General features: G+C 34.9%; 2 protein-coding genes across 2 annotated transcripts; both read left to right on the top strand.

Annotated features, from left to right (window-relative positions):
* The first annotated feature begins 3,201 nt into the window (after positions 1-3,201).
* On the top strand, positions 3,202-12,391 carry LOC130672924 (uncharacterized). Its single transcript, XM_057477728.1, has 2 exons — positions 3,202-3,328; positions 9,000-12,391. The coding sequence occupies exons 1-2, from the start codon at positions 3,202-3,204 to the stop codon at positions 12,389-12,391; spliced, it is 3,519 nt and encodes a 1,172-aa protein (XP_057333711.1).
* Positions 12,392-12,568: 177 nt separating this feature from the next.
* On the top strand, positions 12,569-14,062 carry LOC130672928 (uncharacterized). Its single transcript, XM_057477742.1, has one exon. It carries the CDS (start codon positions 12,569-12,571, stop codon positions 14,060-14,062), a length of 1,494 nt encoding a protein of 497 aa, XP_057333725.1.
* The last annotated feature ends 3,143 nt before the right edge of the window (positions 14,063-17,205 follow it).

The raw sequence follows: 17,205 nt of genomic DNA on the forward strand, positions 1-17,205 counted from the left end.
TAAGGAGTAAACTCCAAAAAAATTTTGCCTAAAAATTTAAGCCCTCAATTTCAAAATTAAGAGGTCCTGATCTAATTTTAAAGTTGGCCTATTTAAAAAGAATGGAAACGATATCACTTTTTTAACTTCCCGCTAAGAAAATTGCAAATTTTCAAAAAAAAAGGGAAATCATTGGTTTCGGTCCGATTATCGAAAATCGAGTTTTCATCAGATGTCGACGTTTCAAGGTCCTAGGAAGCTATTCTGACTATTCCCGGGTAGACGTCCGTGTGTATGATTTTTTTTGTATGTAGTGGATCCTTTCCGAATAGAATTCACGACAAAAAAAATTTTTTTTTTTATAAACTATTTCCATAATTTATAATTTGTTGTCACGGTGTAAAGTGAGCGAATGCACAAAAAGGATCTGGTTTAGGTGTGATGGAATTTTAATAATTAAAAATTACACAGATGTTATCAATAAATAATTAGGTTATTTATTTACACTTTATACAGTTAAATATGGTGAGAATTAACATTAGATAGCGAATGCGACAAGATAGATAAGCGATAGCGAATGCGACAAGTAAAGCGGTTAAAAACGCGTGGTGGTTAGTAAGAATGCACGATGTCGGTTAGGTATTGAGACGGCGTCTTCTTCCTTTGTGGCTGTTCGGTGGTGACGTGGCAGCATGGCTGCAGTAACGAATTTTCCCATTGGCTTAAAAGCGCGCCAACAGGAAATAGTTAGCCGCCAATTTCTCTGATTGGCCGGCTGGTAGCGGGTTCTCATGCCGCCGTGACACGGTCATGAGCAAGAAATTGTATGTGTCGGGCCCAAATAGCGAGTGACCCGGCACTATACTGACATTCAAGTCAGTAGCGAGTTCGGCTACTCCCGATCGTAGCGGAAATGCACGAAGCTTTTCAAATTGCCTAAGCTCGTAACTGAACACACGGACTATCTTGGGATCTAATTAAGATACAAATTAAATTTAAATTTGTATTTTCCCAGGTCGAAATTTAGAGCCCATTTAGAGCCTTCTCAAGTCGGACCTATTTCGGACTTGGAGGCTCTAAATAGAGTCTGTTTCTATGTTAAATTAGGTCCGATATTGGTCCCTGAGGTAATCCAAATTTCCGTTTTCAGCACTTGCGGGCTCAATCTATGTTACTCTGGATTTTATTTGCACTTACAATGCTTAAAATAATTTTAATTAAAATCATCAAAATATACAGCAAATGCTGTTAATAGTTTAATTTCTTATAATAAATTACGAAAAATTATAACTTCAACCAAAGAAATGGAGTATTATTAGTACTAACTATAATGAAAATAATATTATTTTTCTTTATGTGATGCAGTTTTCATTCTCAAATTATTATTATTAACAATTAAACTATGGTCATATATTTTGAAATTTCAATTGAAAGCTCCCTAATCATCGTAAATGCGAATTAAATCTACAGTGACATCATGTAAAAATCTATATATCTCTGAAGAAAATTATCGGTCAAAATTTAGAATTTGAAAAAATAATGTTAAGTATATAGAACAATAAAACTTATTACACCATGATTTTATATAAGAATTGATAATCAACATTTAATAGCAATTCCTATAAACAGTAAGGAACGTAAGTAATTATAATATGTATGCGGAGTGATCAAAATTTTGTTAATAAATGCAATTTTATTTTTATGTCGTAAATAAATTAAACTAAAATTTTCCTTATTAAAAAGGTTTACAATTTAATTGACTACCTGCTTATCTAACTATTGTTATTAATAAATTGCGTAGCATGTCAATAAAATAATGCTTATAATTAATTTTAATTAATTTTTAATTTTTCTTATCATCATAAATTATTCAATTATAATGAATCAAAATTTAATACGAGACTAATATTGTCGGACTTGAAGGCTCAAAGTCGGACCTCTCAGTGAATGTTAGGACCTCTGGGTTCAAAGTCGGAGCTACAGGACTACAGGGCTTTAAATCGGATCTATTTAGAGCTAGAGGGGCCTATATAGGCTCTAAATTTCGACTCAGGTACGCAGAAAGTGATATTGAGTATTTTACGTGAGTGATGACTGATGCTGATCACGATTCTTCTGAATTATAAGCTTTTTTAGTTTCCACGCAGATGTTTACGACGGTCACAGGCTTAAAAACATTTTGTAAGTGATACGTTGCCCATCGGCGCAATCACAGCAATATACCTGGGAAACTATGTGGTCCAGTGTAAAAACTATGGTCAGAAAATTTAGCAAATAGTTTGAAGAATTTGAAGAAAATTTTAAAGATTCGCCAGAATTTCAATTAACAACACTCAAGAAACGGTGTAAAAAATTGAATCTTACGCACAAAAAATTCAATAAGAAACCCGTGTGGATGGAAAGTGTGTCTGTTGCTGCGCAGAGAGATACTTACTTCTGGAAAATTTCCCAGTATAGAAAAAATAATTACAAAATTTATTATACCGACGAAATTTGGTGTGGTGCTAATCATTCAAGAAAGTATGGTTGGATTGAAACAATTAAATAAAGTGATAACAGTAACTTTGATAGTGATCGCTGTCGCGTTCAAAACGTTTCCGGTGAAAAAGCTGGATTCCTGACACCCTCAGGAGTAGGAAAAAGAGCAATCATTTTAGATATCGGTGATTTAAACGGATTTGTACCAGGTTGCAGACTTTGTTTTATCGGTAAAAAAGGTTCAGCTGATTATAATGACGAAATAAATGCTGAACATTATATAGAATGGTTTTAACCAAGTCTTAAACGTGCTACCAAACAAGTCTGTTATTGTTTTAGATCAGGCACCATATCGCAAAATGCTTGACCTTCAATTTCGAAATCCGAATACAGGATGGCGAAAAAAACAACATCATTGAATGGCTTAATAATCGTCCCGTACCATTACCTGAAGATGTTGACAAGTTTGCCAATTAAACAAAAAATGAATTGTTGGAATTATCAAAGCCTTATCGTCATCCACCACGTTATTAACTTGAAAAAATTGCGAAGGAAAAACGCGGTGAAGAAGTTGAATTGTTATGGTTATATACCTGTTGCCCAATGCGAGTACAACCCCATTGAACTCACTCGGGCGTATGTCAAAAATAAGGTAGCCACAAATAATTCAACATTCAAAGTAAATGACGTATTACAGTTATGTAAAAATGTCATGGGCAATGTTCTTCCTACGCTACGGCCTCAATGCATGAACGTGCTGAAAAGGAAGAAGAAAAGTCAAGAAAAGTATGTTCGGAAATGGACAGCGAAATTGAACCTATAATTATACGACTTGATGAAAACAATGACATAAGTGATTCCAGTAGTAATTGTAAATGATCTGACAATTTTTTTTCTATACTCATTATTAATAAAAAAGTTTTGGTGTGATAATATAATGTGTTCTTGTGTGCCATACAACATATATTCAATTTTAGTCCAAGTAAAACAAAACTTTTTTTAATATAAGTAAAATTTATGTTAGTTTTTTATTCAAATTTTTTTTCTTAGTACATTTAAACAATATTTTTATGTTGATAATAATTTCATGATAGCATTAAAATTTAAAGTAATGATAATGAGTTTATAAAATTTATTTAATTAAATATATAATGAATTAAAACGCCGAGTACATGAAAAATTTTTTTAATTAATATAGCTTAATAAAAAAAATTATGTAGTTTATAAGAATGAAAATTAGAAATTTTTAAATCAGTTTCCTCAACAACTTATCTATTAGAAAATTTAGTATATGAAATTTGTATTTTTGCTATCGGCGCCTATGATAAACAAACAAAAAAAGTTAAAACTCTGAGCCTTGCAGGTATAGAAACCAAACTTTTATGACTCGGACGTTTTTAACAAAAATGATGACAATAGATCATCATGGTAAGCTTTACGGGTTAACTGCGGTCATAAACCCCTGCGTGAAAATTACAAAAGCTTATAGTTCAGAAGAATCACGATCGGCATCAGTCATCACTCACGTAAAATATTCAATATCGCTTTCTGCGTAAATACAAATTTTAATCTAACTCGTATCTTAATTTGATCCCAAGATAGTCCGTGACGATAAATTATAAATTATAGCAATAATTGATAAAATAAAAAATGTTTTCTTTCGTGAATTCTATTCGGAAAGGATCCACTATATACGAAAAAATCAGCGTAGCAACAGAACAATTATTTACCAAGTTATAAACAATCAAAGTTGGTGCTCTAATTTATATCCCTCAAAAACCACGTTTTTTAACCTTCAATCGTTTATATCGCGGACAAAAAATTTTTTTAGGTTCATGAAATTATGAAAAGGACTTCAAACCCTACAAAACGAAACCAAAAACGAGTCGATTACTCAAAAACTGCCTGAGTAGGAATTTTTTTTTTAAAGTAAAATCTTTAAAAGTAGATCGTGACTTCTCAAAATTAAAATTAAGGGCTCAAATTTTCAGAAATTTTTTTTTTGTCGTCAACAATAAAATTTTCATATTGGCTAAGAAAAAAAAATGTTCGAAAAAAAAGCACTCTAATGTTTATAACATCGTATCGAAGTAACCGATTTCTAAAATTTTAACTGCAATTTAAAGAGTAGATCAAAATTGAGATCTAGTTTAATTGGAGTTGGTCAGACGATTACAATTTTTTTTTTACCATATACAATATAAATATATATTTTGACCATATATGTTATATCGCAGCAATATAATTTATTTTCACTTCAAAATTAAATGAGCGTTACGAAGCGTGCACTTTTGGATTTTCTAAACTTTTTTCAGTCGTAACGTACTTTTTTCTATCAACTGTTGGAAAAAAAAAGTTTGTTACGACCGAGGATCAATCAATCACAGTACATTAGTTAGTAACTTAAATAAAAAAAATTATGATTTTGAATCGTTAAATTTTATAATTTTGTATTCCTTTATTCATTATAAAGAATTTGTACCACGTACTTTTTATTATAAGTTACGTTTCATCGTCTCTATTAGTTCTATTTTATTTAGTAAAACGAATATTAAAACAAAGTAAATAAGTTTTTCGTTGATTCGTGTTGTGTTTACTATAGATCTGAGTAATCATAGTTATTTACCAATCGTTACAATGTTTAGACTGCAATATATGCATACCAATTTACAGTGTACAAAGGTTCTATAGAATACAATGTAATACTAAAATGTAAATATAATGCTTCAATTTAACAACTATGTTGATCAACGAATATAGATTTACTACTACATAATTTAAGTTCTTACAAAAATCATATACTGAATGCAACCTCAGTAGGGTAACTAGCCCAGTCTGTGACCACCTACCAGTGAATGATCGGTATGCAGAAAAATGATCATATTAATTTTAATATTTAATTAAAAGTTATTATTTACTTGTAAATGTCATCTTACATTTCTTTATTATTATTAAATCACAACGAATCAAAGTGATTTATTAAATTATCATTAAAAATAATTAAAATTATACAGAGATTTGAAGAGTTTTCAGAGCATACTGAATTTGAACATAAATGTTTGAAAAAAATCATTTTTAAATACTATGTTTTTCGATAGTAGTAATTGATTTTTCTATAAAACAATAAATTTTTTAACCATTTATATATGTAATTTAATTAATAAAATTAACTTTGGATACTTAAAATTAACGAAAATAATTTTTTTCTATTCATTTTATGTTGGTCATTTACTGGTATACTTTATTACTGTACTTAGCCTGTTCAGTTCGTAGTTTAAAATTTTAAACTTTCTCACGAAAAATAATTTATTGTATTCTTTCTATATTTTTCTCTAAACTTATTTTTTGTAGATTGTAAAATTTATTGCTTCTTGTTTAATTTTAAAATTGTAAAATTCTCACGACGGCCAACTTGACATCTGTTTAGTCTTAAGAAATTGTATTTTTTCGTTTCCATAAGATTTAAATTTTCTTCATGTTCTTTTTTGTTTAACTGCGTTGACCGTCACTTTGTGAACCTTTTTTTTTTGCTCTACAATCCGACCGTTTGGGTCTCGCATCCTTTATTGCACCCTGGGAAAATAACCCGACATTTCCAAATATTTTTTATATAGTTACGTTTAAGAAGTTGTAAATTTTATTTAAGTAATATTTAAGTAAAATGCCATTTTTAAGTAATGACCTTCAACCTCTCAGCGCTCCTTTAGCCTTTTGGGTCCGTCCCAATCGACCCACCTACGTACGACTTTCCACAGCCCCTTTTTCCCTTTCCTTTACTTGTTTACCAATCACTCGTGTTAATTTTCCTTCCACTAAAATTGTGACCCTCTCCAGTTTTTCGCATCCTTTTAAAATTTGTACAACCAAATTATGTTCTAAGTTTTGTAAGTTAGTTACCATCAATGTACTGTATCGTCAACACGTCTATGACTAGTACAAAATAAACTCAACAATAAACCTTAACTGAGCCGAGTCTCAATTTATTCGACTGCCCTTATATTTATTTAAATATTAAGTGCAAATATTTCACAACAAAATAGTTGTGAATCTGTTCATGGTCCTTCGAGCCAGATTTTCTTAAAAAATTATATAGTTAATTCGGTATTATCTTCATTGTGTTCGAAAACTGTAATTGCACAGTTTTAATTTCGCTACAAACAATTAAATACTTCGATTATTACAATTGTGAGTGCAGTGTATAAGTTTTTAATATTGCATTTCCGTCATCGTTACATCGTTATCATCGAGATTCAACTATCGTCGTCGGCAGTATATCTACTGTATATCATCAACCCTTTCGAATCCATTGGAAGGACGCCAGTGGCAGTCCCGCATCATCGCAACGTCAGTGATCCTGTCATATTATCGGAGCATTAGTAACCTGCAACGATCAAGGTAAGTCAATTGGACCATCCAATATTTCCTTACTTCAATTTGAATTCCTATTTTGTATCGCATTGATCTCAAGTCTCAAACACAACATTTATTTGCTAATTTAAAAATCATGACCGAACAAGCTATTAAAGTTTTAAAGTCCAAGCGCGGAATCGCCAAGAGGGCGTTGACTAGTTACGATACCTTTCTTCGTCGGTTTGATCCATCAAAAGACTTTCCTGCTCTGGAAAAACGTTTCAAGGAAATAGAGGCAACTCGGGAAGCCTTCGAGTCTCATCAATCGCAGTTAGAATCACTTATGGATGAAAGCGAAGAGCTTTCAAATTATCGAACTGAATTCGAAGAACTACACTTATCCAAAAAATTAAAGGAACAAGAAAATTTTATAAATTTTTTAGTGATTTTTGGAAGGCTGTATTTTCGTGAAAAATGATCATATCGAAAAAATAAAAAAAGCAAATTGAAGCTTGAAATCTCTAGTTTGAAGATCTTTCAGCAAAATATTTTTTTGAGCCACGGTTTTTGCGGAATCAGAAGAAAAAGATCGAGACAAAATTTTTCTAAATTTTTTGGTTTCGTTTTTTAGGTCTACGGGGCCGGGAAAAATTTTTTCAAAAAAACGAATTCATGGTTTGTTTAGGAAATTTATTCAGCTACAATTTGCTTTTTTTTGTTTCTTTGTACAACAATTTGCTGCTGAGATATCAGCCTTCAAATGAAAAAGGATCCTTTTGTCTTTGATTATTGATATCTCAGCAAGAAATGGTCACACAGTAATTTAAAGGGCAGTTTAATAAGCTTGAATAAATCCCCTACAAGCTCCATTTTTGATTTTAAAAAAAAAAAATTTTTTTTCATCCTTGATATCCATTTGAAAAACCCACAAAAAATGGCCATTTTCTGGTTTTTTAGTCGACTCATCGCTACTCTGCAAATATTGATAAAAAAAATAATGTTGCCAGGTAATTTTACAGCTTAATGTTCACCCAAAAACCCTGGAAATTTTCAGATTCATCCATTGAACCGTTTGTCCGGTCCGATTGCTCAAAGTTTTACAAAACAATTAAAGGAACAAGTTTTGTTCCTTAATCTGTGTAATCATTACCAAAATGAAAAAATTAATTTTTTTTTTGATTTTCTTTCATTTTTGCGTTAGTTATTCAGTAAATGTAAGGTAAAGAGGAAAAAAAAAAATTTTCCAAAAAACGAGACCAAACAAGAATTTTTTCCAATTTTTTTTTTTTATGTTTTATTCGGGGGGTTATTTTTTTTTTTTCGTTTTTCGGAAAAAATTTTTTTTTTTTTCTTTACCTTACATTTACTGAATAACTAACGCAAAAATGAAAGAAAGTCCGAAAAAAATTGATTTTTTCATTTTGATAACGATTACACAGATTAAGGAACAAAACTTGTTCCTTTAATTGTTTTGTAAAACTTTGAGCAATCGGACCGGACAAACGGTTCAATGGAGGAATCTGAAAATTTCCAGGGTTTTTGGGTGTACATTAAGCTGTAAAATTACCTGGCAACATTATTTTTTTTATCAATATTTGCAGAGTAGCGATGAGTCGACTAAAAAACCAGAAAATGGCCATTTTTTGTGGGTTTTTCAAATGGATATCAAGGATGAAAAAAAATTTTTTTTTTTTAAAATCAAAAATGGAGCTTGTAGGGGATTTATTCAAGCTTATTAAACTGCCCTTTAAATTACTGTGTGACCATTTCTTGCTGAGATATCAATAATCAAAGACAAAAGGATCCTTTTTCATTTGAAGGCTGATATCTCAGCAGCAAATTGTTGTACAAAGAAACAAAAAAAAGCAAATTGTAGCTGAATAAATTTCCTAAACAAACCATGAATTCGTTTTTTTGAAAAAATTTTTCCCGGCCCCGTAGACCTAAAAAACGAAACCAAAAAATTTAGAAAAATTTTGTCTCGATCTTTTTCTTCTGATTCCGCAAAAACCGTGGCTCAAAAAAATATTTTGCTGAAAGATCTTCAAACTAGAGATTTCAAGCTTCAATTTGCTTTTTTTATTTTTTCGATATGATCATTTTTCACGAAAATACAGCCTTCCAAAAATCACTAAAAAATTTATGAAATTTTCTTGTTCCTTTAATTTTTTGGATAAGTGTATATTTCGAAGCATACACAGTCGCCACGAATCTTTTGTCTAAACAAATAACAAATGAGTCGCAATCATCGACTTCTTCCGCGCACGGGTCTACCATCTTATCGCCATCTCCGTTTCCAATTCCGAATCTCGCAGCTGTAGAAGGTGGGGATAATCTTCAAACAACGCCATCAGCACCTCTTATTAATTTAACAACCTCACCATCCGTACTTCCTCAAGCAACATCAACGACGCCTCTCATGAATCAACCTATCTCACAATCCGCGTCTCATCAACCAAATCAATCGGGCTCACATTGGAATCCAAGCCTTCCGGCCATCTCATTGCCTACCTTTCGAGGATCTGTCGATAAGTGGTTGGAGTTCTATGATTTATTCAATTCACTAGTACATGAGGATAACAGTATACCGCCTATTCGCAAATTATTTTATTTGAAAGGCTGTCTAGCCGGTGAAGCCGCCGGTGTTATATCATCTATCGAGTTATCTGCTCAAAATTATCTAACTGCGTGGAACTTACTAAAAGAACGTTATGACGATAGAAAATTCATTCGGGACAGTTACGTCAAATCATTAATAGATATCCCTTGTATTTCAAGGGAATTCTCGACGCGTTTGTTTCTTGATCAAATTCAGAAAAATGTTAGATCTCTCCAGGCCTTAGGAGAACCCGTCGAGCATTGGAACGCGTTATTAATCGTATTGCTCCGCGATAAATTCAATAATTTTCTTCGCGAGAGATGGGAAGACTATAGTAATGACTTGCGCAACCCAACATTAAATCAAATGATCTCATTCTTAAACCGAAGAGCTCAGCTCGAGAGCTCAAAACCCCAGGTCACTACTCCTAAAGGACAAAACTCTCAAGACAAGCCCAAGTCTTTTAATTCTCAGTCTAATTCGCGATCTCAGCATGCATACATTGCCACTACCTCTCGTAATCAATGCCTCCATTGCGAAGGTAATCATTACCTCAGTATGTGCACCAAATTTCTGGCAATGAATCCCTCTCAGCGATACGAGACTTCAAAGAAGGGAGGATGGTGCATCAATTGCCTACGCAAGGGGCATCGCGCGGCTCAATGCACTTCTGGAAATTGTCGCAATTGCAGCCAGAGACATCACACTCTCTTACACTTCGATAAGCCGAACGTCGGCAACTCTAACGTCACGGACACTGCTTTATTCCCATCGCCTAGTAGTCCTAGCATCAATTTGCACGCACACGTATCCTCCGAGGCAGTGCTGGCTACCGCGCTAGTAGACCTCATAAATAGTCAGGGAAAAACGAAAACTTGTCGGGTATTTTTAGACGCTGGGTCTCAAGCCCACTTCATCACAGAAAGTGCGGCCCAATTTTTAAATTTGGAGCTCAAGTCTGTAAACATTGCAGTTTCTGGACTGGATGATTTATCTACCACCATCAAACATTCGACCACTGCGGTAATTAAATCTCGTCACAACAAATATCAAAAAACCGTAGAATTTCTGGTCATACCCCGAATCAATACAACAATGCCTTCCATTCCTATCAATCCTGCGCTTCTGGAAATTCCGAAGAATATTCCTTTAGCTGATCCAGAATTCTTCAGGCCATCTACGGTCGATGCTCTCATTGGTGTCAAATTATTCTATAAGCTTCTTAGCGTTGGTCAAATTGCTCTAAAAAATCATCCCAATGCAGTTCTTCAAAAAACGCAGCTGGGATGGATAGTTGCAGGTGAGATCGACAATCAATCCACGGCGCAAAATATAGTGTGCCATCTAAGCATCCGTGCGTCCTCATCGGATCTCGATCTCTCTCGGTTTTGGGAACTAGAAGAAGTTCCATCCAACAGGGTCTTCTCTCCTGAAGAGAGCGCCTGTGAGGAACATTACAAACTCCACACTACGAGGGATAACTCAGGTCGATATGTCGTCAGATTACCGTTTAATCATAAAATACATAGACTCGGAGAATCTTATTCGTCAGCACTAAGACGATTGTACTCACTGGAAGCTCGTTTCCAGAAAAATCAAGATCTCAAGCGTGATTATTCAGGCTTTTTAGCTGAATATCTAGATTTAAAGCACATGTCTCTGTCAAAAGACCAAGAGAGCATCTCTTCTGGCTTTTACCTTCCTCACCACGCCGTATTTAAGCACGACAGCTTGACGACGAAACTTCGTGTAGTTTTTGATGGTTCTGCAAAGACCTCCACTGGTATCTCTTTAAATGACACGCTGATGGTTGGTCCAAAGCTCCAAGATGACCTATTTGTCACTCTAACTCGTTACCGCTCTCATGTCTACGCTCTCACAGCAGACGTGGAGAAAATGTATCGTCAGGTTCGTGTTCATCCTGATGACGCTATCTATCAAAAGATTCTCTTTCGAGAAAATCCTCATGCGCCTACTCTCATGTACGTGCTCGATACCGTAACTTACGGAACTGCAAGTGCTTCTTACTTGGCAATTCGATCCTTGCAGCAATTAGCTGAGGACGAAGGCGGTCCTTATCCACTCGCATCCATAGCATTAAAAAGGGATTTTTATGTCGACGATCTACTCACTGGTGCGAGTACGCTCATAGAAGCAGAAAGGCTGCGTGATGAGCTAATTCAGTTGCTAGAAAAGGCTGGATTTCATCTTCGTAAATGGGCATCCAATCACCCCTCTTTAATAACCAACTATCCTGAGCATCCAGACAGCGCTCACCTATCTCTCGACCTTGAAGCCACGGTAAAAACCCTGGGTACTCATTGGAACTCTCGCAATGACACGCTATTCTACAGCGTAAATTTATCCGCATCTGAAGCTGTCTCGAACCGAGCTATTTTATCGCAAATTGCTAAATTATTTGATCCCTTGGGTTTACTTGGCCCTGTCATCGTGTACGCCAAAATAATTATTCAACTCTGTTGGAAGTTGGGCGTAACTTGGGATGAATCGGTTCCGTTAGATATTCATAACATGTGGGTATCGTATCGCGATCAACTACCTTCCCTGGAAAGGTTAAGCTTTCCGCGTTGTCTTATAATTCCAGAACCAATTGACATTCAGCTTCATGGATTTTGCGATGCCAGCGAAAAGGCTTACGGCGCTTGTATATACGTGCGATCCACTGATCGGCAAGGTATGGTGCACGTACGTCTTATATGCTCCAAATCTCGCGTTGCACCGGTCAGTACCGTAAGCTTACCGCGGCTGGAGCTCTGCGGTGCGCTCCTGCTCTCGCGCCTGTGCGCTACGGTGCGGGAGTCTCTTCTACTTAAGATTAACGATATTCATCTGTGGTCCGATTCTACTATCACCTTACACTGGATAAATACTTCACCCCATCTCCTTAAAACCTTCGTCGCAAACCGAGTCGCTGAAATTCAGAGACTCACAGGCGCTTGTCACTGGCGGCATACGCTATCATAAGATAACCCCGCAGACTTCGTATCCCGTGGTCAGCTCCCCTCGGAGTTTCTTCAAAATCCAATTTGGTCACAAGGTCCTTCCTGGCTATTGCTCGAAGCTCAAGCTTGGCCGAGTGGAGTGTTATCTCCTATCGATATTCCCGAATTAAAACCCTTGAAGCCCGACCAAGCTATATGCATGAATCTTACTGTAAAAAATGACTGTCTGTTGGAAAAGTACAGCTCGATGAGTAAGTTACAACGCGTGGTCGCTTATGTAATTAGATTTATACATAATACTAGAACTAAATCCCCACGTAAGGGCTCGTTCTTGGGCGTTATAGAGCTGTCGGAAGCACATGCTTTGATTATGAAGCTCACGCAATTTTCAGCGTTTGGCAAAGAAATAAACTGTTTAAAAAGAAAAGATGGAATTCCGGAATCTGGCAAATTAATTCCCTTAACGCCATATCTTGACGAAGTTGGCATTCTAAGAGTGGGTGGTCGGCTGAACCATGCGTCAATTCCTGAAGATCAGCGCCATCCAATTTTATTGCCCGCGCAGCATCATATAACTCGACTTATTATACGCGAAGAGCATGTACGTCTTTTGCATGCCGGTCCGCAAGCCACTCTCTACTCCGTACGCCAAACCTATTGGCCGCTAGATGCTCGAAATGTCACACGAAAGATAATACATAGTTGCATTTCATGCTTTCGCGTAAAGCCGCGTTTAGCGGATCATAGCACCGGTTGCTTACCAAAATATCGCGTGTCTCACTCCCGCCCTTTTTTGCGCACGGGAGTCGATTATTGTGGTCCGTTGTTTATAAAAGAAAAGCGATTTCGAAATCGCAATAAGATAAAGGTGTACGTGGCGATTTATGTATGTCTATCAACCAAAGCGGTTCATTTAGAATTAGTATGTGACCTCACGACTGAGGCTTTCCTTGCAAGTCTCAAACGCCTGTTTGCCCGAAGAGGAAAGTCTACTGAAATATATTCAGATAATGCCACAAATTTTGTTGGTGCAAATCGAGAATTACAACAGCTTGTTAATTCCGAAGAATATTCATCGTCATTAAAACAATATCTTGACAGTCAACACACCGCTTGGCATTTCATACTTCCCAGGGCTCCTCACTTTGGAGGACTTTGGGAGGCCACTGTGAAATCATTTAAGCATCACCTATTGCGCACCGTTGGTGACACCCTATTAACATACGATCAACTAGAAACCTATGTCATTGAGATCGAGGCGATTCTAAATTCCCGACCGCTGTCTCCTATGTCCTCTGACCCACATGATCTCTTACCCTTAACACCTGGCTATTTCCTCACGGGTGGTCCATTGACGAGCTTTCCTCAGGTTGACTTCTCCGATACGCCATCCAATCGATTGTCAGCATGGCAGCACGCTCAAAAGCTCAAGCAGCATTTATGGACTCGATGGTATAAGGAATACCTGAACAATCTCATCGGACTTCGTCACCAATCCAAAACCGACAATCTACAAGTGGGATCATTAGTCCTGATTCTGGAGGACAATCTTCCTCCGCTTTCATGGGCCTTGGGCCGCATTATCGCTACGCATCCTGGAGAAGACGGCATTGTACGTGTTGTCACCCTGAAGACGAAGATCGGCGAATATAAACGTTGCACTAAAAAACTGTGCCCTTTACCTTTAGATTAAATATTCATACGCTGCTCATTGAACTTGGATAGTTCAAGGGGGGCGGCATGTTCAGTTCGTAGTTTAAAATTTTAAACTTTCTCACGAAAAATAATTTATTGTATTCTTTCTATATTTTTCTCTAAACTTATTTTTTGTAGATTGTAAAATTTATTGCTTCTTGTTTAATTTTAAAATTGTAAAATTCTCACGACGGCCAACTTGACATCTGTTTAGTCTTAAGAAATTGTATTTTTTCGTTTCCATAAGATTTAAATTTTCTTCATGTTCTTTTTTGTTTAACTGCGTTGACCGTGACTTTGTGAACCTTTTTTTTTTTGCTCTACAATCCGACCGTTTGGGTCTCGCATCCTTTATTGCACCCTGGGAAAATAACCCGACATTTCCAAATATTTTTTATATAGTTACGTTTAAGAAGTTGTAAATTTTATTTAAGTAATATTTAAGTAAAATGCCATTTTTAAGTAATGACCTTCAACCTCTCAGCGCTCCTTTAGCCTTTTGGGTCCGTCCCAATCGACCTACCTACGTACGACTTTCCACAGCCCCTTTTTCCCTTTCCTTTACTTGTTTACCAATCACTCGTGTTAATTTTCCTTCCACTAAAATTGTGACCCTCTCCAGTTTTTCGCATCCTTTTAAAATTTGTACAACCAAATTATGTTCTAAGTTTTGTAAGTTAGTTACCATCAATGTACTGTATCGTCAATCGTCTCAATTTATTCGACTGCCCTTATATTTATTTAAATATTAAGTGCAAATATTTCACAACAAAATAGTTGTGAATCTGTTCATAGCCAGTAAATGAGTTTACTGTTTTTCTTTGTTTGGTGATTTTACAAAATAAAAGCGCCTTTGGACTTAAGTCAACTTTTTGTATTATATTTTTTTGAGAAATTAAAAAAAAGAATCTTCGAAATCAGTTCATACCCACCGAAATTTGATTTATAATTAGAGATTTCTAATACTGGCCAAATCATAACCGGTGACAGAAATTTAAGTATTATTTTAGGGTTAAAAATTATTCGGAATGATAAAAAATTTTATATTCTGACGCTTTTACAGTATTAAGAATGATTTGATATGATTAATCGTGAAATTTCAAAAATGATTTATATGATTTCGAAGGATTAAAAATAATTCAAAAATTAATCCTCTGTCAAATGATTTTGATTAATCAGAGTACTCTGAGTGCCAAAAATAAGTAAATAAATAAATAAATAAGACTGTAGAAGAATAAGATTCAAATTATAAGATAACAGATTTTATCATTAATTTTATCACGTTATTTATTTAACATTGATTGTTCTTTGTTTCCAATTGTAAATCTTCACTCAATTTAAAGATTACAGTAATAATAATTAAAAAGTGTTGAATAATAAAATTAGTAATTTACGTTGATCGAAATTCGTTAACTATTTTATTTCTTTATTTCAATGTATAGAATACAGGAGTATCTTTTTACATTTTTGCCTTCAAATCGCAAACTGCTTCCTTATTGTGCGGCTGTGGCCCGACTTGTGCTTATACTGTGCTGCATCATTACGGTGATGCCCTACAAGCTCCCTTGTGCAATGGAGGTGCAGTGGCTAGGAAAACCACAGAGAAAACCTAGCCAGTACAGTTTCAGTTTGGGTGAAGCTCCAGTGATCGATAAAATTCCCATTTTACCGACCACTGGATCTTCATCCCGAGCTTCATCAGAGACCTTTGTTCGAACCCGACGCGTGGCTAAACGGTCACCCAGCCAAGTTGTGATCATGCTCGATGCAACTTAACTTCGGTGATCGCCCGAGCCGCGCGCGTGCTGAACGGCTGCCTCAGCCGTACTCGAAATTCGTTAACTATTTAAGTTTAATAATTAAACAAGTGTATTTAAATAAGTGTGATTTTATTTTATACAGTTAGGATTGTTAATGTGATGCTAATATATCTCACGAGTATTTTATCGCATTAAAAATGATTATTTTTAATGCGTAAAAATATAACATCTATTTTAATGCATTGGTACTGTGACTGTCAGGATTCGTTGAATAAAATAATAAAATTTCAAACAAATACTAAAATCGGTGTTTTTTTCCGATATAAAATTATTAAGTTATTGATCGGATTAAATAAAAGTATCTATGAAAATTATTTTTTAATTAGAACTGAATTTGTCGGTCATTTACTGGATTGTGCCCGGTCATTCAATGAAAAACAGTGGTCATTCACAGGGTCTTTACATTTTACGCTGATTATATGTAATTTCATAAAAACTGTTATGAAATAAATAAAATATCAACAGATAAATGATGTCACAATGCAATTATAAAAGCTTGAATGAGTTTCAAAGTTAATTATTGTATTTATAAGTCGAAATATCTGTCTCTACAACAAATTGGTCATCCATTGCGTAGTTTACCCTATTCAGTTATCTATATAATAATTTCACTGATAAAAACTGTGAAAACATTGCTACATTAAGAAACTAAGAAATTCATTTTGAACATCCGAATAATATGTTGATACTATTCATGTTGAGATCGATGAATTCAATTAGTTTAGACTCTTGTTAAAATAAGTAGCATAACACCCAAAAAAAAAATTACTTCCGGATATATTTAAGCCAAACTGCATATATGAGACATTTATTTTTATAAATTTTTTTCGCATGGGAAAGTGAACTTAAGTTCAAAGTGTCCAAGAAGCCTGCTGTCTGTTTAGGTAATTTGAATTAGTAAGATCTTCAAAGTAAATGTATTTTTTTTTAAAGGGAAATTATAGGTTCTCCGTTAGTTGTAATTTGATTTTAGAATGGTTAGTGTTGTTTTCAATAATCGATAAGCCCCAAACCACACGAAACTTGGCAACAGTGAGAAGGCGATTCAAATTGATTCAGTAGTTTGGTAATATTCTATGTGGTTTGTCCCCGTAGGACAGACTCACACATAAAGCTACCGGTTAAAAATTACCAGAAAAATAGTCCCATTACAAAATCTTCTAATTCGAAAATTTTCCATAACCAAACCATCCCATTATAAATAAATCCTATGACTTCAAATTTATATGAAAAATTTCTACGGCTTTCAATACAATGACTACAATTCTTCATCCATCCTTCAGTAGGATCATTCGTAAAATCCTCTTCATCAATCGTTGTT

The sequence above is a fragment of the Microplitis mediator genome, chromosome 1 (genome assembly GCF_029852145.1).
Source record: "Microplitis mediator isolate UGA2020A chromosome 1, iyMicMedi2.1, whole genome shotgun sequence".
Lineage (NCBI taxonomy): Eukaryota > Metazoa > Arthropoda > Insecta > Hymenoptera > Braconidae > Microplitis > Microplitis mediator.